The sequence below is a fragment of the Aquarana catesbeiana genome, linkage group LG03 (assembly GCF_042186555.1).
Source record: "Aquarana catesbeiana isolate 2022-GZ linkage group LG03, ASM4218655v1, whole genome shotgun sequence".
NCBI classification, from domain to species: domain Eukaryota; kingdom Metazoa; phylum Chordata; class Amphibia; order Anura; family Ranidae; genus Aquarana; species Aquarana catesbeiana.
Window position 1 is genome coordinate 622,216,272 of NC_133326.1, and position 25,336 is coordinate 622,241,607.

Sequence of the window (25,336 nt, forward strand, 5' to 3'; positions counted from 1 at the left end):
ATATTTATTTTTACTTTTATTTTTATTTTTACTTTTATTTTTATTTTTATTTTTATATTTATTTTTATTATTATTTTTATTTTTATTTTTATTATTTTAATTCCTTATTATTTACGATTATTCACCAATTCCATATTTTTTCATTTATTATTATGATTATCTTCATTATTTCTTCTTTTCAATATTTTCCATATTGTTTATATAACAACATCTATTATCTGTAAGCTTGCTATAATTGAGATTGTCCCTTAGTTTTGAAAATTCCCCCCTTTTTTTCCCCAGAGAGTGCTCCCATATGTCCATCACTTTCCTCCTCTCCAATCCAGCTTTTTCTCTCCCCCCCCCTCCCCTTCTTCTTTTTCCCTCCCCCTACCCCTTCTTAAGCGGTTCTCACTATCCATGTGTAGCTTGATGAAAGAGCGCAGCTACCGTGACATCGTAGCCCGTAAGCTCATGAAACGCGTTGCATTCCAGTGACGTCACAGCTCCGCGCCAGCCCTCCACCAGCGTTCCAGGCCTCGCTTTGAAGTCCAACATCACCGCGGCCGGCTCGAGCGGTGTTTTAACAAAGCCGAACGCACAGCAGGCAGCAGGGACATCTGTGACCGACCTGACCCTGACGGACTCCCTCCATGGATTTTACTACATTACATGACGTACTTTTGTTCTGCAAAATGTGAGTTGTTTGCACATTGACTTTTTAAATAAATTTGTTTTAATACTGCACTTAGAGGTGCCTCCTCTTCCTTAGGTTTTTAAACTAAACAGCAACAGTCCATATATATGAAAATAAAGTGCTTGTGCTTTGTGACTTTCAATTAATCCTCAATGAGTGTTTAAACTAAGTAGCAAAGGTCCACTTGATAGCAATAACCTGCAGAGATCCTCCTTTTACTTCCTTTATCCTATGCAGGTTTATAGGACACTTGTATGGAACACAGACTCTCCTCATATACATGCAGGCATGCAATAATGTGATAACGTTTAAAACGTTTTAATTGCAAACAGAACTCCACATATATCTAGCTCACATTTCAAATAAATAAAAAACGCCTTTTAAAGTGCTATAGTGCTGAGGGGTGATAGAGTCACCTGTGGTCCGGTTCTGCAGCCCCGGTTTTCTTGGCATTCCCCCTGTACTATGCCAGCTCTGCAACACTTCCTGGTACCTCTCTCGTGAGCTGATCAAGCGCCTCCTACCGGTTTCGTCACAGTCTCGTGACTTCCTCTGGGAGTATTCCCAGAGGAAGTCACGAGACTGTGACGAAACTGGTAGGCGGAGCTTGATCAGCTGACGAGAGAGGTACCAGGAAATGTTGCAGTGCAGTGTTACAAGTGTCTCTGCAGGCTATCGCTATCAATTACAGGCTTAATTTTTAAGCCCCTAAGATGAGGGTGCATGAAGACACAATTATCACATGTTTGATGTCATTATGGACCTTTGCTGCTTAGTTTAAACACTCATCAAGGATTAATTGAAAGTGACGAAGCACGAACACTTTATTTTCATATATATGGACTGTTGCTGTTTAGTTTAAAAACCTCATTGAGGACTGAGTGCAATATCACAGAGCACGAGCACTTTATTTATATATTTTCTATATATTGATATGTTTTAGATATTTATGATATATATATATATATATATATATATATATATATATATATATATATATACACACACACACACACACATATACACAGTGTTTATTGTATTAATATATACTAATATTGTTTCCATATATATCAGCGCTGCACAGTGTGTTATATATATTGCTCTGTGCAAAACCATTGCACAGAGCAGGTGAGTATAACATGTTTGCTATTAAAAAAAATTGCCTTTAACAAGGCTTTAAACTCTTTTTTTTTTTCTTTTCTAAACAATTTTAAATATTTGCCCTATGAAAAGGATCCAACAGCCTATGGGGGTATCAGGGATTTAACTCCACAATGTACCACATCCCTAAATTCGATATAGACTTAGAAGTTCCCTAGTTATGGGACTTTATAGGTCAGTGTTTCTCAACTCCAGTCCTCAAGGCGCCCCAACAGGTCATGTTTTCAGGATTTCCATTATTTTGCACAGGTGATTTGATCAGTTTCACTGCCTTAGTGATGTTTCAGCTGAGGGAAATCCTGAAAACCAGACCTGTTGGGGCGCCTTGAGGACTGGAGTTGAGAAACACTGTTATAGGCACTTCAATCACATAGCAGATAAATTCATAAAAGCAGTTTTTTAATATAAGTCATCAGTAAAAAACATGAAATATACATGGTATGAACAGCTAAAAGTACACCAACTGAAAAGCAAGATGATAATACAATCTGCTATCGTCCACCCTGGATCCAACAGCCTGACCACCAATGATTATGGAAAAAAGCATTATAGAAATCTGAAAATATATATAAAATTTTAAAATACATAGGAACAGAGAACTCACCCATTGATGGATTTAAAGAGGGAGAGATACTCATCTTCGCTCAGATTCAACCTGAAAATCATTCACATGATTTTATTAGATTTGTAGCACTGGGCACCCTTACAAGACAGATTGGGCTGGGTTCACACTGGTACGACATACGCTCCGTCTTTGGGAGCACATGTTGCATGACATGTATAAATCAATGGTTCCCTATGAGAGCTGTCTTAACCGGTTCAAAACAAGTCGCCCCATCTTTGCTACTTTGGTCCTACTTCAGCCTATTGAATATAATTGAAGTCGGATCACAGTCGGATCCTCATCTTAACTGATCCCACTTTGGCATGCGACTTGTGCTATGAGGATCTTGAAGGGGAACCTGGAGCTACACAATCTTGCTGACATGTAAGAAGGGGGAACACTGAGTGGCTAATTCCTCACTTTACCAGCCGACCCACTACTCCAGGGCCACTTAGCATGCTTGGACTTTTGCCTTAATTTGCCTTAATTTGATATAGCAGATAATCTATCCCAACACATAAGTTGGCGATTTAAGTTTGGATGACCCACTAATGAGTCTCTGGTTTGGACTACTCCACTAATCAAGGGACTTGGTAACAACTGTTTACGCTGATGTCTATATGCATTGAGAGCCTGACTATAATTTGCTTTCCTGAAAAAGCGGGCAGCGACCCGTGAAACGAAACTGTGTCAGAAGTCGCAGCAAGCCATTCATCACCTGATGAGTCAGTCTCTTATGCCCTGTACACACGGTCTGACTTTCCAAAGGAAAATGTGCGATCGGAGCTTGTTGTCGGAAATTCCGACCGTGTGTGGGCTCCATCGGACTTTTTCCATCTGAATTTCCGACACACAAAGTTTGAGAGCTGGCTATAAAATTTTCCGACAACAAAATCCGTTCGCGTAAATTCCAACCGTGTGTAGACAATTCCGACGCCCAAAGTGCCACGCATGCTCAGAATAAATTACGAGACAGAACTGCTCGGTCTGATAAAATTAGCGTTCGTAATGGATATAGCACTTTCGTCACGCTGCAATGTTTTAAATAGTTTAATCCAGCACACTCTCTTCTTCTTTATAATGCTAGAAGAATAAGGTTGTTTTGCTGCTCATATTCACACAGACTTCTCACAAACGTATTTTTTGATTATTTCTCGTGATTACATTAATATAATTTTTTTATTTGTCAGATATACCTAAAAATTTTTTTGGTTTTATGTTTTTTTTGTTTTTTTTTTCAAATATGATTTTATTAAATTTTTTTCAGGAATGAATTGCATATACATACTATAAGTGTTTACAGAATGGGAGATCATAGTCTAAAATAATAAGCATATATTACAAAAGAAACTTAACATATTAAATTTATACATACAAAAACTCAAAAATCTAAGTATCCCCTTATCTCACTGCTACAGTAATCTAAGTTCCTGCTTTTCTTATCACCTTATGTGACAAAGCACCTCTGCTTCATTCCCTATACTTTAACTTAAAAAACAAATCTAAATAGAGGACAAGAGGAGATATAACATAAAATAAAAAAAAGGGGGGGGGAGAGGGAAGAGGGAAGGGAAGTTTTAGAGAGGAGGGAAGGGGAAAAAATAAATAAATAGGGAAAGGATTCCGAAAATGGCGCTTAGTATTGCATCTGATGTCTCTTTGATCGCACATCCATCATATCTCCTAACTCAGACTCATATCAACGTTTCACAGCCCTAAGAGACTCTTCTGAATTAATAAACAAATTTCAAAAGGTCCATGTCTTTTTATATATCTCCTGTCTATCAGTTGCTGTCAATATCAGGTCCTCCATCTTTCTAATGTCTTCCACCTTCCTCAGCCATAATGCTGTGGTCGGTGGATTCTGCTGTTTCCACATCAAAGGTATACAGGATTTAGCTGTATTTAGTAAATGACATAGGACAGATTTTTTATATGTTTTCGTTGGTATAGTGGTAATATGTAATAAAAAAAAACGCTGGGTCATTCGGGATTTGAAAATTAGTAAATTTCTGGGAAATCGTTTGAACCATTGTCCAGTAAGAAGTCAACTTAGGGCACGTCCAAAATATATGCAGAATCGTCCCTTTATCTGTACCACATCGCCAGCAATGCTCTGACGCATCTGGAAAGCTAGCAGGAAGTCGACTTGGTGTCATATACCATCTTGTAAATACCTTATAATTGGTTTCCTGTATTTTGGTACAGATTGAAGATTTATAGGAAAGCTCAATCATATTTTGAATTTGTAAATCAGTAAATGTGTGATGCAAATCTGTACTCCATTTTTACACACAGGCCAGTTTTGGTTGCGCCCTAGAGATTTTAGATCTGGCGGCACAAAATCCCAGCACCACAGCGCCCTCCTCAAAGGTATTGGGGATTGGCACTGTTCTACTTGCACCCACAACTTCAGGTCAATTACTCTACCAAGTTGAACTGCTTGATAATATCTCCTGACATCTGGCAACGACAAGCCACCATATTGTTTTGGTAAGGTTAATAAGGTGGGTGAAAGATGTGGTTTCTTATGCGCCCAGACAAACCTTGTAAACAATGCCTGCACCTGCTTAAAATAAGAAAGCGGTATCTGTATCGGTAGGGCCTGAAATAAGAAATAATAATAGATAAATAATGAAGAAACTCCTGCGCTGTCAGAAATACCTATGCTAAGGGGCACTGCTGCAACACCTAAATGGCTGATCCAAACAGACAAAAGTGGTGTGAATAAAGTAAGTGGTGATTGCGCTGAGATAAGAGGGGAAGGAAGGAGGAGGGAGGGGAAGGGGCTAGCTCAAATGTATAGAGAGGTGAATGAAAAATGAAAAAAATTATACAAAATATAAAGGTATAATGAGCATGATGGCCAGTATCATACTAGCACATAAAAAATATCATGTAAATACTGAAACAGAAGAAAAGAAAAGTCTCAGTGCAAAAGGGCTAGTACCATACTAGCACATATGTGGTAACTCAGCAAATACTTATCAAAAGATAAAACTCAGTGCAAAAGGGCTAGTATCATACTAGCACATATGTAGTAACTCAGCAAATACTTAATGGTGACTCCAAGTAAATAACTAAATGGTGAACAGTCCCACCGCCTTGTAGTACAAAGTGCTCAAACAATGAGTCATCAGTTCCAAAAGGCAAAATGGAAAAATTATACAAAATATAAAAGTGTGATGAAATGTAATAAAGTGCAGTCTAATGAGCACTAAATCCGAATAAACTGAAGAAACAAAATAGTCTAAAGCGTATAAAAAGCTATGAAATGAGTGACAAATACAGTGTGGGTACAAAAAAATTGAACAAAATAAAATATATAAATCAAACAAAGTCAATGTGCATGAGGGCTAGTATCATACTAGCACATAAAAATATTGTAAATACTGACACAAAAGAAAAGAAAAAATCTCAGTGCAAAGGGGCTAGTATCATACTAGCACATATGTGGTAACTCAGCAAATACTTATTAGTGACTCCAAGACGGCGCTAAGCATTGGCATGCATTAAAAGGGGGATCAACTGCAGGGATAAAACGATAATTCTCCCGCTCTACAAGACTCTGGTCCGCCCGCACCTGGAGTATGCTGTCCAGTTCTGGGCACCAGTCCTCAGGAGGGACGTACTGGAAATGGAGCGAGTACAAAGAAGGGCAACAAAGCTAATAAAGGGTCTGGAGGATCTTAGTTATGAGGAAAGGTTGCGAGCACTGAACTTATTCTCTCTGGAGAAGAGACGCTTGAGAGGGGATATGATTTCAATTTACAAATACTGTACTGGTGACCCCACAATAGGGATAAAACTTTTTCGCAGAAGAGAGTTTAATAAGACTCGTGGCCACTCATTACAATTAGAAGAAAAGAGGTTTAACCTTAAACTACGTAAAGGGTTCTTTACTGTAAGAGCGGCAAGGATGTGGAATTCCCTTCCACAGGCGGTGGTCTCAGCGGGGAGCATTGATAGCTTCAAGAAACTATTAGATAATCACCTGAGAGACCGCAACATACAGGGATATGTAATGTAATACTGACACATAATCACACACATAGGTTGGACTAGATGGACTTGTGTCTTTTTTCAACCTCAACCTACTATGTAACTATGTAACTAAGAAAAATAAATAAATGGTGAACAGTCCCACCACCTTGTAGTACAAAGTGCTCAAACAATGAGTCATCAGTTCCAAAAAGGCAAGTCCACAAGCCACAGGAAAGGGAAACAAAGTCTTCAGTGGGGACACCTCTGTGCTCGCAAGCAGCTCACCTTACTGCTGCAAGACAACAGCTTGTAATCCAGTAACAAATCACCAGCAAGCAAGGGTCCCATCCAGTAGTTCAGGCGATTCGGGTGGTGGGTGTGCAGGATGGTATATAAAAAACATAAGCAGACAGTATATAGTATAACTCCGTGGCGGTCAAAGTGGGAAAAAAGGGACAGGACACAGAAGGGGGATGCACTCACTTTTGTAAAATGAGTGTGGGCGTCAATCCAACGAACGCCGAGTTTGTATACCTCAAGAAGGGTGTCTTCAAACCGTCCCTATTTCCACAATGCTCGTCACAATGGGATGCATATATGTAGAGTATTGGAAGAGAGTGCACATACCATGATCCTGTATATAAATCAGTTTATTAGGTTAAAAACAACATAGTACACTTACATTTAGCAGAAGGCTATAGTAAAAAACATCCACGAGCGCCGAGCTCGTATCCTATCATCAGTCTGTGACAGTTCCCGTGCTCCAAACCTCACGCATATCGTCACGTCACGTGATCCTCTGATGAAGTCACGTGACGTGACGATACGCATGAGGTTTGGAGCACGGGAACTGTCACAGACTGATGATAGGATACGAGCTCGGCGCTCGTGGATGTTTTTTACTATAGCCTTCTGCTAAATGTAAGTGTACTATGTTGTTTTTAACCTAATAAACTGATTTATATACGGGATCACGCTATGTGTACTCTCTTCCAATACTCCACATATATGCATCCCATTGTAACGAGCATTGAGGAAATGGGGACGGTTTTAAGACACCCTTCTTGAGGTATACGAACTCGGCGTTCGTTGGATTGACGCCCACACTCATTTTACAAAAGTGAGTGCATCCCCCTTTTGTGTCCTGTCCCTTTTTTCCACTTTGGCCGCCACGGAGTTATACTATATACTGTCTGCTTATGTTTTTTATATACCATCCTGCACACCCACCACCCGAATCGCCTGAACTACTGGATGGGACCCTTGCTTGCTGGTGATTTGTTACTGGATTACAAGCTGTTGTCTTGCAGCAGTAAGGTGAGCTGCTTGCGAGCACAGAGGTGTCCCCACTGAAGACTTTGTTTCCCTTTCCTGTGGCTTGTGGACTTGCCTTTTTGGAACTGATGACTCATTGTTTGAGCACTTTGTACTACAAGGTGGTGGGACTGTTCACCATTTATTTATTTTTCTTGGAGTCACTAATAAGTATTTGCTGAGTTACCACATATGTGCTAGTATGATACTAGCCCCTTTGCACTGAGATTTTTTCTTTTCTTTTGTGTCAGTATTTACAATATTTTTATGTGCTAGTATGATACTAGCCCTCATGCACATGGACTTTGTTTGATTTATATATTTTATTTTGTTCAATTTTTTTGTACCCACACTGTATTTGTCACTCATTTCATAGCTTTTTATACGATTTAGACTATTTTGTTTCTTCAGTTTATTCGGATTTAGTGCTCATTAGACTGCACTTTATTACATTTCATCACACTTTTATATTTTGTATAATTTTTCCATTTTGCCTTTTGGAACTGATGACTCATTGTTTGAGCACTTTGTACTACAAGGCGGTGGGACTGTTCACCATTTAGTTATTTACTTGGAGTCACCATTAAGTATTTGCTGAGTTACTACATATGTGCTAGTATGATACTAGCCCTTTTGCACTGAGATTTTTCTTTTGATAAGTATTTGCTGAGTTACCACATATGTGCTAGTATGGTATTAGCCCTTTTGCACTGAGACTTTTCTTTTCTTCTGTTTCAGTATTTACATGATATTTTTTATGTGCTAGTATGATACTAGCCCTCATGCTCATTATACCTTTATATTTTGTATAATTTTTTTCACTTTTCATTCACCTCTCTATACATTTGAGCTAGCCCCTTCCCCTCCCTCCTCCTTCCTTCCCCTCTTATCACAGCGCAATCACCACTTACTTTATTCAAGAAATAATAATACATTTTGGCAGAATGCTGGTTTTATGTTTTTATATTTTGTATTATTTGTAGTTTGTTTTTTTAATCCAGATCTCCTGTTTTTTGTTTTTTTTTTTTTTGTTTTTTGGTGATCTCCATAATTGTTTTGGGTGTGTTTTGTGTGTCAAGTTACCACAACACCATTATTATCTTGTCTTTTTTAATCTCAAGGAGGTTGCTTGGTGTTGGTGTCCCTTGTTAATTTGACATTGTACTTTTGAAATGTACCTGCCTACTCACAAACAAACTGTCCTTTTTGAAGTAAAACACATAAATAGCCATTTATTCTGGGTCATAACAAAATAAAGAGGAAGGCAACCCTGGATAAACTGGTGAAATTTGCGAAGCCTTTGTACCACAGGGCATACATCAATTATTTTACAGTCAAAATTGGTGGCCCAAGGAGTCCTTATAATAGTGAGCACAATCCAGTCCAGGACTACAAGAGATCAGGAACAGCAGCAGATGACATCTATGTCCCCAGGCTGTGGTCATACCACAGTCTGCATCTTTTGCCAGACCAGACTGAACCCAAGCCATCGCTCTCTTGTCTTCCTTAGATGCTTCCTTCCAGGCTGTGCTGTGCTGTTGGAGGTGTGGCAGGAGGTGGAGGAGGAGGAGGAGGAGGACCATGGTTGAACTCACAAACGTGGCTTTGGCTTGTGAGTTGGCCCCTCCACCCCTTATTTAGAGCTTCTAAGATAAGATACTCACATATTAGGCGTTGGCCCTCCTCCATTTCCAGCATTTTGCAGGCTGTAATGTAGGAAAAGTCCTCTTGAACACTGGGGGGGTTTCTGAGGACCGCAGTAGCCTTCAGAAATAGGCCAATTGCTGCCTCCTTCAGATTACTCCTCTTCCTGACACTTATTTGTGTAAGGCTGAGGGGAGGGACCTAGGTATCGGGCAGGCTACTGGGCCCGGCCACCTCCTGGCTGCCACTTACCCCCGCCACCTCCTGGCTGAGACTTTCCTGTGTATGAAAAAGGGACATAGTTTTAGTTTTTGTTCATCAATCACACACAATTTTCAGCTCATGACTGTTGCAAATTGAATGTTAATAAATAAAAAAGACTATCATTCTGACCCCAGAATTTTTCATTCTTGTCACAATCATTTTTGGCCCCTACTGTCTATTGATATGTAAAACACTTTGTGAAATCAGAAATGATTTATCAAAACTAACATATATTTAACATCATTAATTTGACCAACAGAAATATTTAGAAGAATGCTATACCTGGCTCAAGCTGGGCTCCTCCACATGTTGCTGCCAGGAAGGCCCAGGTTGGGCGTCTGAAACCTCAGCTGGGGGGGGAGGAAGCCTTGAAGGAAGACTGGAGAGTGCTGGCCTGGGTTCAGTCTGGCCTGCCAGAAAATGAAGTCTGTCATAGTACCACAGCCTGGGGACATAAATGTCATCTGCAGCTCCTGATCTCAGGGAATCCTGGACCTTCCTAAGATACGTACTCCTCATGCCACCAATTAGGGCCTTCAAATAGGGGATGTCTGCCGTGGGGATCACCAGCTTCACATATTCCACCAATTGATCAAGCGTTGCCTTCCTCTTTGTTTAATTCTTATAAAAGGGGTGGTTTACCTGCCACAGACAGGGCAGCTCCCTGTACATATCAAGCAATATGGGGATAAAGTCCTGACCATTCACTAGATCCATTTTCTCTGCAAGACACAACACAAGACAAACCCTAATGTCAGGCTAAACTCTCCTAATCTTATCCCAATATAGGCCTCAATCTATAAGCAGTATAGGCCCAAGGTAAAATCGTACCTTCGTTATCACGATTGGCGCTTCTGATACTTCTTCCTCCGCTCACAGATCATAGGTACGACGCACTTGTGTTACGCTGTATATACACTGCGCATGCGTGAAACTCCACCCGCCCCTGACGTTCTTTCTAGTCTATTCCCCGCCCCTTCTCTTTCGACACAGTGGGGGAGAGCACATGGCGGAGACACAGCAGGTGCGTGATAATAGCACCAATGAGGAGAAGGAAAGCCCGGAGCCAGAAATGTCCCGATCTCGCAGGCGATTTAAGGCATCAAATATGGCCTTTGTAGAGATGGTGGAGATGGTGGACATCTTGAAAAGGACCGACTATGATGGGAAGTATGGACTTTACCCAAACCCAAATGTGAGAAAGGCCAAGATCATGACTAAAGTTGTGAAGAGTCTGTGCAGGAATTTTGGGGTACGACGATCCAAGGATCAACTGAGGAAACGATGGTCAGACCTCAAATTGAGGGAGCACGATCAGTATAGAAGGATCAGGAGAGTGCTGAAAAAAAGTAAGTAGTTGTCCTGTGTTCCTTATTCTTTATTTTTATTATGTTTGTGCTGCTCCATGTGCTTTTCTTTACTGTTGTACAGTTTAAAATGGCAACTTTCATGTTCATGGGCACATTAATCGTTTGTAGGAAACATTGTTCGTTCGGCCACTAAAATACGATGTTTTGGCCAAATGCAGTTCAATACATTTTTTCTGGCCTACTTCTATTAAAAAAAGTTTGTTGTCTAGATGGGTTTTAACTATAATGAAATGCAAACTAGATTCTGTGTAAGGGGAGGACACTCAGCAGCTGTTTACACATCTGGATGCAGGAGCACTAGTGTGGGACACCAGAACAAACTTTTTATTAGGGTGTCCCACACAGGTGCTTCAGTGAATACTATAGGGGTGTCTCATCTGTGAAGCTTGCACAAAACAGGTAAGTATTCCAGCTTTTCAAAGGTAAAACAAAAAATTCTTCAGCTTGGAACTCTGCCAAAACAGAATTGTACCCCACTTCCAAGCAATGTTTCATATTCCTATTTGTGCCCTCAAATATCCGTGTGCTAAATAAGTATACCTATTTTTTTTTCACATAAGGGAGAAAAGACTCGGAGGACACCACACATCAGAGGACACCAGGGACTCCACACCTCAGGAAGAAGGGGAAATCCTCCAAACCCAACCAGAGGAGGAGGAGGAGGGAGACGTTGTTGAAATTGGTGAAATTGTCACCACAACAGGTGAGTGTCTGCGACCACAGCTTCAGGTAATAGATGTATGCCTGCATATTTATAATACATGGTGTGTTTTTTTTTTTTTTTTTTTTTTTTTAGGTGATGGGGATTTTGTGGAAGAAGGTCATTTCACCAGTGAAAGTGCCCAGATCCTTATCGGGGAGATAATGGGATGCATAGGGATTTAGAAAACCTAAAGGAAAACATCAATTATCTTCAAAACAAAATGAAGAACATCATGAATGTTTTAGGGAGAATCTAAAACACCCAGAAATCCCTAACTTTTTTATTGTTAGTTTTTGTTTTTAATGACTAATTTTTTACATATTTGAAAAGCCAGATTTTAAAGATGCACACAGTGTGTCAACATGTGCTATCTGGCATCACAGAAGATCAATGTACGTGTTTTGTGGGTGCAACTCCTTCCTCGATAATAAAGTAGCTGAGAGGAAGGGGTTGCACCCCCAAAACACGTCCATTGATCCCCCATGATGGGAGCTAGCACATGTTGACATTAGGCATGGGATCAGGAGGGAAATCTCCATTTTGAATCCCAATTTGTCTGCATCTTCAAAATTTGGCTTTTACAGGGGTGACATCACCCCATCTGATGAAGGCAATATCAAACACAGTTTGTACATACTCATGTCTGATATTGCCTTCACTTTATAAACGTTGAACTTTGTAAGTTCCAGAGTTGTATATTGTTTTATGGTGTTAAACATGCCTGTTTTACCTATAAAAGGCGATTTCTACTTTTTATCCTTTTATAAACGCACATGTGATTGTGCTTTCAGTAAAAAGTTTGATAATGAACAATGTGTGGCTTCTTCTTTCAATGCTCAAAAGCAGTTTTTGGAGTAAAGTTGTTTTTTTCCGTGACAATGGGGGTTATTTACTAAAGGCAAATCCTCTTTGCACTACAAGTGCAGTTTCAGTGCAGTCTCAAGTGCACTTGTAGTGCAAAGTGGATTTTCCTTTAGTAAATAACACCCAACAGTGCTTTATAATTTTACACAATCACGCCATTTTCATGACTCCCCAAATTTTGGTCATGGTGCTGAAAATGATGAATATTTTTGTCAGTAATGCATTACATAAATTAACAACAAAAACAAGGTGTGTGTGTAGCAGACCCACAACATAATAATAATAATAGTTATGTCTCAAAGAAATTTTGTTTGTACTGTTGAAGAAAAAGGCCAAAAAAATAATACCATTAAAAGACAACCGAGGAGACAGCTAAAAGAAAGCCAAGCAGTAAATCAAAGTAAATATTTGTTCAGTTTAAAAAATATTTTTATTTAAAAAAATGTCTCGGACATTGTCTGGCATATCGATGGCCCCCCTACCCGCAAAGTATTCAAGGTATCTTAAACGGACCTCGCGGGGGGCAAGCCAGGACGGCCAGTTTCCAGCACCGTCAGGGTTGGTTCATTCAGAATTCCGGCCTCAGGCTCAACTGAGGCAGCATAGTTCACAGAATTTCACCTTAAAAAGTTGTAGAGAACACAGCAAGACAGAATGATGTGATTAAGTTTATATTCCGCCATGTGTATCGGTGTAAGAAAGAGGCGGAACCGGCTGGCCATTATTCCAAATGTGTTCTCCACCACTCTTCTGGCTCTGGCCAGCCAGTAATTAAAAAAATCTCTGGTCCAGGGTGAGGGTCCTCATAGGGAATGGCTGCATAAGATGGTCCCCCAGCGCAAACGCTTCATCCGCAACAAAGACGAATGGGAGTCCTTCCGCATTGTCTTCTGGAGGTGGCAAGCCCAAACTGCCATTCTGGAGATGCCTGTAGAACTCGGTCTGACTCCACCATCCGACATCCGACCATTCTTCCCCATGTCCACGTAGAGGAACTCGTAAGTAGCTGACACCACCGCCAACATCACAATACTATTGAACTCCTTGTAGTTGTACTAGTATGACCCCGAGTTGGGAGGTGGGACGATGTGGACGTGTTTCCCATTAATTGCCCCTACGTAGTTGGGAAAGTCCCAATGGGTGGCCACAGTCTGCCATTCCTGTGGCGTGGAAAGAAACTGTGGAGTCAAACAAGAAAAAAAAATTAGTGATTTTGCACATAAACATTGAAAGCAGATTAGACACAAATATTCTTGGCCAAAATCACTATAACATTTATTTTAGGGAGTATTTAAAGACAAAAGTATAAGGTCCACCTATCAGATTCCTCACCCCCTCTGATGGCCCATTGTAAAAATTTTGGGAGGGGGGGAGATGTTTTGCACAGGTAACCCTCTCCACTTTATTGAGAGATGAATGCATAAATAATGTGTATTACTTTGGGCAGCCCCTCCTTACTTACACTATTGGCAGCCCACTGGACAGGTAAGAAGTGTCATAATATAAATATATAAATACACACTGTCCAAATTGGAGCACATTTTTACATTCTGCAATTACCTATCAAGATAACAATAGGATACAAAAACTTTAAACAGTACCATTTGAAAGTATTCAGGCAAGCCCTTACACTACATGCTTTGGGGAATTCATCCATAAATATGACCACAAAAGAGGTAGGTATAGTGTGTATGGGTTTGGCAAAGTCAGCAGATAGAGGATTGGTATCAGCTGAGTTAGCGGTTGGGGGGAGGGGGGTTCCAAATGTTTTTGGGACCCCAAAAAAAAGCCTCTGGCACTCTGCATAAATTTAAGAACACAAATAACATTTGTACACATTTTAGGGGGTGTTTAGGGTAAAGCACTACTATGTAGCTGACAAAATACATTGTTAAGTGACTAGACTAGGTGGATATAGGCCCAGCATAGCATGCTGGGGAGGTAAGTGAAGGCAAATATGCATGAAGGACAAAAAACAAACTTTAAAAACTTCCAGCATGCATGAGGACAAAGGGAACATTCACAGCATATCCTTGTAATTAGGGAATGATGAAAGAAATACAATACATTAGCAAACATTACATACATATAATGAGATTTTAAAGGATAAATCTTACCTTAATATAGTCCTTCTGCAGGACCTGGATGATGGCAGAACAGGTCTCTGGGATAATGATCCCCAGAGCCTGGAGGGAGATGCCTGTCGAGAACTTGAGGTCCTGCGGGCTTCTCCCCGTCGCCAAGTACCGCAACGTGGCGACTAGCCTCTGCTTCGGAGTGATGGCTTGCCTCGTGCAGGTATCCTGCATGCTGATATAAGGGGTCAGCAAAGCCAACAAACGGTGAAAAACGGGGTCCATCATCCGGAGAAAGTTCCTGAAATCATCAGGATTATTCTCACGGATTTCACGGAGCAAAGTCATGTGACAGAATTGGTCACGCTGGAGCAACCAATTCTTGGTCCATGAACTCCTCCTCGCCCCGTTCATGGGCTGGGCTTGTGTCAAAGTAAGAACCCCAACACCAAGCCCCCGCACAGCACGAACTCTACGATGAGTACGTACACGCAACATGGCTTCAAAATGGTCGGCTGGTCAGAATGAAGTAACAGAATGCACTGAAGAACAGCAAGGCCTGTGAAGAGCGACCTGAAAATCAGCAACAGGCGGACAAGAACGCACTGAATAATCAAATACGAACTGACTGCACGCACTCAAGACCAGATACAAACCCACAAGCACAAACTGAACAGCAGAAAAACGATCTGAAAACAACGAGTCTGAAAAGCGCAAATCGTCTCTCACCAAACTTTTACTAACACGAGATTAGCAAAAGGAGCCCAAAGGGGGGTGCGCTTGATATTGAACTGCCCTTTTATAGTCCCGTCGTACGTGTTGTACGTCACTGCGTTCTTGACGTTCGGAAATTCCAACAACTTTGTGCGACCATGTGTATGCAAGACAAGTTTGAGCCAACATCCGTCAGAAAAAATCCGATGGATTTTGTTGTCTGAATGTCCGATCGTGTGTACAGGGCATTACTGTGTAGCACAAGTACTATTTATATATGAAATTATATGTTATGTTTTGTCTTAAATATATGTTCCAATGTTTTTAAACTTCTTACAATGAAACATTTTTGATCATTTTTTACTTATGTGGTCCTATTAAAGTCCTTAAATACCAGTTTATAGGGTCATTTTGTCCAATTTCTCTGATAGGATGAGGTGCCAGACAGTTTTGTCCAACCTCTAAAAGGCCCTCCCTGGTGGTCCCTCCTGGACAGTAATAAAAGTGGAACCACTGTATACTCACCTTTTATCCAGCACTGTGGTCTCCTGGAACTCCTCATTGGCCACTGTCATGTTCGGCTGGATCTGCTTGCCGGTACCAATCTTCGGCCATTTTCATTGGCCCGGCCCAGTTCATTCCTCTCTGCATTACTGAAGTTTGTACACTGAGCTGAGTGTGCTTAGTTCAGTGTACAGGGCATGCAGGCAGGTATTAGAACTTTAATGAAGAAGAGGCATACTGTAAAATAAAATCCTGCCTGTTTGCCAAATGTTTTTTTCTCTCTTAAAGTTCCACTTTAAGAACAGCTCTGAGATGACATACAGAGGTATGCTAGTCCTCAGAATTGAGCAAGGAGTGCTGGAAATTATGTATGTGACATGTATTGATCCCCGGCCCCATTTATCTGTCTGCTGGGAGATAATCTGGCCAAAAGCTAAATGTATACAAAGGAGCTGGGTATACTGGTTATGTCATTACACAAATATGGCAGTGCCACCAGGTGGGCAGAGCCTGATAGGAAACTGAGAGACTTGTTCCCTATCAGGTCCACTTTACTGTTGACAGCACACGGCAGTGGGCAGATTTGAAAGCTGTTTTTGAAATGAATATCGGCTATGGATCCGCCCACCGCCAATCAAGAGATAAGGGGACCCGATTGGGAAGTCTCTTAGTACCCATTCAGGCTCATCCCACCCCAGTACAGAACTCACAGGGAATGGGAGGGAAGGAGGGAGTGCAACGAGCATACCTCTGAATGTTTTGAGATGGGAACGAAGGACACCTATTACCAAAAGTATGAAGAATGTATGTAAAGGAGAATTATAAAAAAATATGATTTGTTAAACCCACAAGTGCTTTTTTACAACTACTATTCCTTTATACTGGCTTTTTAAACTTACAAACGCAGCAATTTAGAAATTGGATGACATGTTTAGCACTGGGAAACACTTTCTGAAAGATAAATAGTGCATTTTATATACATGTCAGACCAAAATGAGGGACAAGATAAGAGGGACTTTGTTCCAAATCAGGGACAGTCCCTCGAAATCAGGGACAGTTGGGAGCTATGGAATGAGAAAGGAGATACTGGACACCCTGACCCCAGAGCAGACATGTCCATGTTCTGATCTCTAACATGAACACAGACACTTTCTGTGCTGCATCTGACAGAATTTGAAAGGGTGTTTATTACACCCTTTATGAATTCCCCAGAGTAGGTTTAGTCTTTCCTTATTTATTATGGTAAAGACTAAAAAAAATACATTTAAAAAAATGTGTTCATTATACATGTTTACATATACTATGTGTGTATATAGAGTATATAAATATACACTATATTACCAAAATTATTGAGACGCCTGCCTTTACACATGCATGAAGTTTAATGGCATCCCAGTCTTAGTCCTTAGGCTGAGGAAGGAGACGCAACTAGCCACTGAAACACGTTCCAACTGGTCGGTTCCTCTTGAGGTTTGACAGGTGCCCAATTCATTTGATGGAGGGGGGATTGTAAAGGCTGATTTTTTAAAATAACAAACATATCATACTTACCTTCTCTGTGTAGCTCGTTTTGCACAGTGTGGCCCAGATCCTGGTCTTCTGGGGTCCCTCGGCGGCTCTCGCAGGTCCTCCTCACAGTTACCTTGTGGGCACGCTCCCGAGTCCAGCATTCGGCGTCCATAGACACGAATGCCGGATACGATCCCGCCCCCCCCCCCCCCCCCCCGTGCCAGCGTCATTGGATTTGATTGACAGCAGCGGAAGCCAATGGCTGCGCAACTATCAATCTATTCAATCAAGAGCCGGGGCCCCGTGCAAAGAGAGACAGCGCGTCTCCACTGAGGAAAATACGGGGCTCAGGTAAGTAAAACGGGGGGGGGGAGCAGCTGGGGGGGCCGGTGACTGCCAGAAGTTTTGTCAGCTCAATGCATCTGATGCATTGAGGTGAAAAAAACATGAGGGCTTGCAACCCCTTTAAGGTGTCAACATACAAAGACATTTTGGACAATTTTATGCTCCCAACTTTGTGGGAACAGTTTGGGGATGGCCCCTTCCTGTTCCAACATGACTGCGCACCAGTGCACAAACCAAGGTCCATAAAGACATGGATGAGCGAGTTTGGGGTTGACGAACTTGACTGGCATGCACAGAGTCCTGACCTCAACTTGATAGAACACCTTTGGGAGGAATTAGAGCAGAGACTGCGAGCCAGGTCTTCTCATCTAACATCAGTGCCTGACCTCACAAATGCGCTTCTAGAAGAATGGTCAAACATTCCCATAGACACACTCCTAAACCTTGTGGACAGCCTTCCCAGAAGAGTTGAAGCTGTTATCGCTGCAAAGGGTGGGCCAACTCAATATTGAAGCCCACGGACTAAGACTAGGGTGCCATTAAAGTTCATGTGCGTGTAAAGGCAGGCGCCCCAATACTTTTGACAATATAGTGTGTGTATGTATATATATATATATATATTAGTTTCTAACAGATGGAATTCTAACCAATTTTTTCACGTTTACAATACTAATCTTGACTGCTCTATTAAAAAAAAAAAAATGTTGATTAAAATATCCCTTTGTCAGTGAATGTTCTCGTTTATCGAGGTCATAGTATATCTAGCAGTAGTTGGTCACATTCTACTGGACTTGTTCTGTAATGGTGAAGACATTTCACAGCTTATCCAAACAACTTTTTCAGTTCTAATGAGTGTCAGGAAAACCACCAACATTTAAAGTCTATATATAGATATAGTGTTATGTTCCTGACACTTATTAGAACTGAAGCGGCTTGGGTAAGCTGAAAAATATCTTCAGCATTACAGAACAAGTCCAGATGAATGTGACCAACTACTACTAGTTGTATCCCATTTACACCAATTACAAGTGTTCTTGTTAGTTTATGCTGTGTATTCATTTTGTTGTCTAATCTTGTTCCTAATATGTACTCACCGGATAGGAACTACTCTGCAGCCAGCGGACTCTAAATAATTCACGTAAGAGTCTGCAATGTAGGTTTTCCCATACTGGAAGAATACTTCATCCGACACCTCTTGGGTTATAATCCCTAATGAAGACAAGTGGAGAAGAATTTATGCTGCGTCTATAAATACAATTAAAGGAGGTCTCAACTCTAACTAGATGACTTTTAGCTTGCTATTTCACCGTACATCATATCAATTTTTTTTTCTTTCATAAAACAGTGTTTTCACCTTTTTTTCACCTGTTTTTGCATCTCAGTGCTGCTGCTTTACTCCTGCATATTTCGGACATTTCTTGTGTAGATGCTTTCACTCCAACGTTGGCTGTGCATCATTGCCTGGAAGCTACTTCCTGATAGCGACCTAACAGAGCACTATGCCTGTGCGATGTGTGTGGGCCTGGGCGCTTGCAATTTTTTCCAGGGGCATACGTGACAGGATTCACAACGCATGAGCACAGTTGGTAGACAACAGTTGTCAGTGACTAAATAAAGTATTTCAAGGCAGGATCGCCTGGAAATATTTTCATTAAAGCTTTAGATATTAAAAGTATAAACAATGTACATATGTAAACTTATATGACATTTTAGTGATTGGGTTTAGACAGACTTTTAAGTGGCATTTTACCCAAAAACAAAAATGTTATATATTGCAGCTTACCAGTCCCTAAATGTGGTGGCTGTATTAGTTTCTTCTTTTTCCTTTATTTTCACCCGGTGATCTGACCAGTAACGCACTTCCTGTCTTGGGATCTCTCCATTTTGGCCAGAGCTCATGAATGCAAATACTGGCATATATCAATTGAAAATACAAACTTTGCATGATAGTTTTCATTCATGTTCCCAAAGCTCCAGAATGCAGTATATGGGCGCCCTCTTGTGGTTGCTTAATGGCTGTTAATATGACCACTATTTTGTATAATATATTTTATTGTGATATTATTGTACAAGAAAGTAAATTATTTTTTACAGAGTGAAATGCTAATTTTTTTTTGCACCTAAAAAGTCCCACATTTTCAGCTTCCAATCTGTGTGTTTCATTTATGGAAGGTGGTGCCTATTTTGATACTCCGTCTATTCATAATGAAAGGTTACAGATCGCTGCGCATGCCAAAGTAAATGCAATAGTTCTACGGCCATTTCCCAGTACCTGGGTCCAATCATGAATGCAGCTCAAGCCAGAATCTTCCTTCCCTTAGAAATTATTGCCTCCTTAAGGTCCCACAAGCAGTCCAGTAGATCCAAAAGGCCAACGCTGTATCCTGGCCTAGGCCAACAAGGCCCAGGCCTAGGGCAGCACTTTGCAGGGGGGGCAGCACGGAAAGAGTCCTCGCCGGCTTGCGTTACCCTGTTAGTGTAGCGTCAGTCATATTGGGTGGACAGGGCTGAGAGGCAAATTAGTCTAGCACCCCCATAAAGCGGCCGCACTGCTTTCGGTATGCGGGTGGCCGGCATTCCGCAACTGTGAGAGGGGGGGCACCGCTTCTAATTGTCTTATCATCCTGAACCACAAACCTTCCTCACTGTGCTATATGTTTTCTGCTGCACCATTGGCATGGTTATATGTTCTTAGTCCTCTCGATAAAATTATCAGAAATTTGTGCTTACAGTAGAACTGTAGGCAAAACTTTTATTTTTTTAATTTTGGATAGAATAAGGGAGGGTTATAGCCCCTGTCAGTTTATTTTTTACCATCCCTGTCCCATTGCAGAGATTTCCCTTCACTTCCTGCCTCATTGCCAAACAGGAAGTGAGAGGAAATCTATGCAAATTAAGGGAATCCATTTTCCCCCCCAGGCCCTCAGAACTAGTGTCCCCACTTGAAAATTTCAGGGCGGGTCTTAAACAGCAAGGGGTGTGGTCTTGACAGGAAGGGGTGGGTCATATTTAAATTAGGGGTTGCACGAGTTTAGTCAGGCCTAGGGCAGCACAAAACCTAAATACACTACTGCAAAAGGCACCCCTTAGTTTATTTCTGCATGAGAGTTCTGGGCCTAATGGTAGTCTTCTTTGAGGCAGTTCCCTTTGCCCAATTGCACTCCAAGACTTTTTAACTCAACAACCTCACCTCCTAAAACAAACAGATCGACTTTCTAGACCATGCCTTGCATCTATCCAGCCAATTCTCTCCTTGGCATGGTAGATTTTAAAACCTGCGTTGGAGTCAGGAAAGCCATTCCTTCCCATGCCCTGGAAAGTGGTGATAATAGACACCCACCTTACTGCTTGGGGGGGGGGGGGGTAAGTGTTTACAGTGCCCGAACTGGCCAGGGGACCTGGTCTTCAATGAAGTCAAGACCCCCATCAACATTCTGGAAATTAACCAGACATTAACTATCAAATTAACTCTACAGCACTGGACCCCCAGTATTTGCAATTGCCTCATTTAAAGTCCCACATTCCCCTTTTTCATGTACTTGAAAAAACATTGTGCCTCATTTAAAGTCCCCAATTCCCCCCTCTTGCCCAGTATTTGCAAGATCACCCAGTCATGGTACAGTCAGAAAATGCAACAGCAGTGGCCTACATAAACCAGAGGAGCGCCAAAAGTCAAGTTGTGCGGAGAGAAACCAAACTGATCCACTTCTGGGTGGAAATTAACATTCCAGCTCCCTCTTCCATCCACATCCCCAGTGTGGACAATTGACAGGTGGACATCCTAAACTAACCACACATAGACCCAGCGGAATGGTCTTTGCCCCTGAGATCTTCCAGAATCTTGGTCAATGAAGGGGGAACCAGATGTGGACATCCTAGCTTCCAGATTCAACAGCAAACTGCACAATCCATGCTTTTCTGTAGCAAGGACAAGGGTTCCTCTAGCCTTTACAGTAGTTGCCCTGGTGATTCCTTAGACTCCATTCAAGCTGATTTATGTCATGCTTTTCTGCAGAGACCCCCGATTCCACCCTACTTCTCAGTCACTGGTGTTAACAGCATGGTTGCTGAACCCAAGTTCTGAAGAATAGGGGCATATCTGCTTCAGTCTTCCCACCTTACACAGAGCAACATAGGCAAGTGCAGTTGGTTGGGCCTGGACACACCCTAATAACCCCGTGTACTGTACAGGGCTTTTTTTCAGCCAGAACGGAGCTCCACCACCTCTGGCGCTAGCCCCTTGCCCACCGCTCACTACTGTCACCTGCACACACAGAAGCCCGGCTTTTTTGTGTACAATTGACATGCTCCTCTCCCAGCAATTTGCGCTCTTTCTCTGCTCTCTATGAGAGCAGAGAAAGGAGGAGGCAGGGGATGTGCACAAAGGGTTGCCACCTGTCCAGGATTCACCCAGACAGTCTGTGTTTTAAATCCATGTGTTCGGGTTTCCGTCTGCCTGAAACCTGGACACATTATTTAGACTGGGCCAGGGCTTCCCAAGTAACCCAGATAGTCACACATAAATTTGTTGCTGTCCAGAAGCGGTGAGCGTCTGCCTGGGGGAAAGTTTGGCATCACTGGGGGCGGGATGATGATATCAGCAGGAGCAGTTTGGTCACACCCACTGTTTGCCGCATAGTTACTCTCCTTGGGGCACCCAAAGTTGTCCCAGATCTTTTATAGTCCTATAGTGTATATTACAGAAAAAAAATTGGCCCTGTGCCACCAAAGTGTTCGGGTTTGGCTTGAAGAAAAGGTGGCAACCCTATGTCCACAGCTCTAGTGTCTCGGAGGCAACTCCTCCTAAAGCCTGCACTGGCAGCCCACACATTGCTACTACAGCAGCAACCCCTCTCCCCTATCTCTTGTATTCTTTAGGTGTGGTAGAGAGGACAGCTTTGTACTGGAGGCAAAGGGCTGGTTTGAAGGGAGAGCTCCGTACAGGGGGGCGGGTAAACTGGCCTGTAAGATATGCATTCCTTACCTCTGCATCCTGTACACGGCATACTTCTAAGCAGTGCATCAGGTACATAGCGCACTCCTTAAATCTGCGTGAGTATTTTATATATATATATATATATATATATATATATATATATATATATATATATATATAGGGATGGAGGGTTAAGGGAGATTCAGGTACCTGGTATTTGTGGATCAGGGTATTTCTTCTATCCAGAGAACAAACAGTTTCCTCAGCTGAGTATAGCAATCGCCAGATAGGCCTCTCTCACTGAACTAGCAGCCGGTGCGATGCTCGGACATAATCTCTGCCACAGACTTGATAAATCACGTTATGATCATTACACAATCCTCTGCCACAGGAATGGTGTAAACAACTTTTGCAAGATTAAAGCATAACTGCACAGTACCAGTTTCTTTCAGCCGATCCGGTGATCCTGTGAGATAGGTGACCCGGGTTGCATCCTTCAACTGAGTTTCCAGGCTTCTCCTGAGGTACCAGCATACTTTGCTCGGTCACCTCCAGGAAAGTCCTCCCCTGGTTTCCTTCAACCGATCGGCTTCTCCCCACAGGCAAGACAGCACAGGACCAACCTCTGGATCAGCAGGCCCCAGAACTCCTGGGTCTACTTCTGTAGTAACAAGGCCTCGGGCCAGCCAGCCCCGAGACAGCAGAGCTGTCACGGCACACCTTGGGCCTTCAGGTTGGGAACAACGAACCCCGACAAATTGAAGGAGGGCCTTCAGGTCGGGAAAAACGAACCCCGACAAATTGGCGCCTGTACCTTAAGTACCCTTACCCAGAATGCACGGCTAGTGAACCACTCCCACCGGGTTATTTCTGAGTAAAAGGGGTACCCAATGCATCCAGCTTGTTGCATTTCCAACACTTACCGGTGGCTACAGCAACACCCACGGCCAAGTGGAAACTGACACAACCAAGCTGAACTGGTACAGAAACCAGCAAATTTACTATAATTAGTCTGAGCCAAACTACATCTTCAGACAAACTTAAATTTACATAAATAGCACCTGCCCATCAGGAGCAGGACACTACATATATACACACACACACTGTATGTGTGTATATATATACACACGATCAACCAAAGTCCGACGGATTCGTACGTGATGACGTACGACCGGACTAAAACAAGGAAGTTCATAGCCAGTAGCCAATAGCTGCCCTAGCGTTGTTTTTTGTCCGTCGGACTAGCATACAGACAAGCGGACTTTTCGACCGGACGAGAGTCCGTCGGAAAGATTTGAAACATGTTTCATTTCTAGGTCCGTCGAACTTTTGGGAAAAAAAAGTCCGCTGGAGCCCACACACGATCGAATTGTCCGACCGACTCCGGTCCGCCGGACCAAGTATGCCGTAAAGTCCGGTCGTGTGTACGCGGCATTAGATGTCGTCATACCTGTCAGGGTTTACTTAACAACTACAGCTTCTTTTTGCATTACAAAGTACCTTTTTGTCCTCCCTACAGCCTCTCATAGAGGATATCCTGCGTCCTACTCCACCATTGCCAGTTGTATCAGACAACTTATTTCAAGGGTTTACACCCTTAGAGGTTATGTTCCTCTCCTTTCCATATGAGAGTTCACATGCCAGATCTGTTGGTGTCTCTTGGGTGTTCAAGTATCAAGCATCTGTATCACCGATTTGCAAGGCTACCACCTGGTCTTGTGCTTACATGTTCTTGAGGTTTCACGAGGTGGATGTTTATGCCTCAGTTGATGCGAGCTTCAACCACAAGATGACATCTGAGCAATTTTTTCGGGTTCTTCCTTTAATTTTAGGGTCCTGTTCAATTTGCTATACTGTTGCCCACCTTCAGTTTACTGCTTGCGCCATTGTCTATGACTGCAGCCCTGTGTCTTGTACTGTACAATTAGGTTAAAGTAGTTGTATGGCCTTACATATACCCAATGAAGTGACTAGCCTCAGGAGAAACACAGAGATGAAACAAATCCACCTACATAGCTTGTATCATGTTATCTGCAGTCCTCTTTTTTCTATAGCCTTCCAAAACATACATTTTACATCTCTCATCACTAAAAAGCGGGGGATGGGGTTGGAGATCTGAAGTCTCACACTGCAGAGATTAGTGAGGATTGGAGGGAAGGGACACACCCTCATAACAGTACACAGGGAACATGCACAGCGGTGGCTGTCAATCACAGGCTGTGTACTACAGCTCTCCTCACCCATCACCAATTCTCTCTTGGAGTCCGGAAAAGCTGTCAGAATTGACTTATGCAAATAAGAGAGAAACGAGGCAGCAGAGAGAAATCACACCCAGTGCTTTGAATAGAGCCAAGCACACAGTATAGAAGGATGGGCTTTGTTTATATTTCATATCTGAAATTTACTAATGCTTTAGAGAATTTTGACTTGCCACACATGACGCTCCCCTCTGTTTCCTGTGCTCTCCCCTTATCGTTTGCCAAAAAAACTGGAGTTTCACAGAATGGGCGGGGTTATAGGAGCGTGCACTAGGGGCAGCCTTAGAAAAGTTCTTTGCCAGTGTCCAATCAGATAAAAGGTAGACTGCATATAACCCATAGTCTATAGCTACAAGCCTGTGTCCTGTACTCCAAGATAAGGAATTTACAGATAATTCCCTTTATTTTATT

General features: G+C 42.1%; 1 protein-coding gene across 1 annotated transcript in view; it reads right to left on the reverse strand.

The window, feature by feature from the left end:
* The window catches only part of LOC141133162 (gamma-glutamyl hydrolase-like), a 50,352-nt gene that overhangs the window by 17,806 nt on the left and 7,210 nt on the right, over positions 1-25,336 (reverse strand). The window contains exons 3-4 of the mRNA XM_073622348.1: positions 18,826-18,940; positions 2,442-2,492 (exon numbers count right to left, since the gene is read on the reverse strand). Of these exons, the coding sequence (XP_073478449.1) occupies positions 2,442-2,492; positions 18,826-18,940 (166 nt within the window). The remainder of the gene's footprint in view (positions 1-2,441; positions 2,493-18,825; positions 18,941-25,336) is intronic.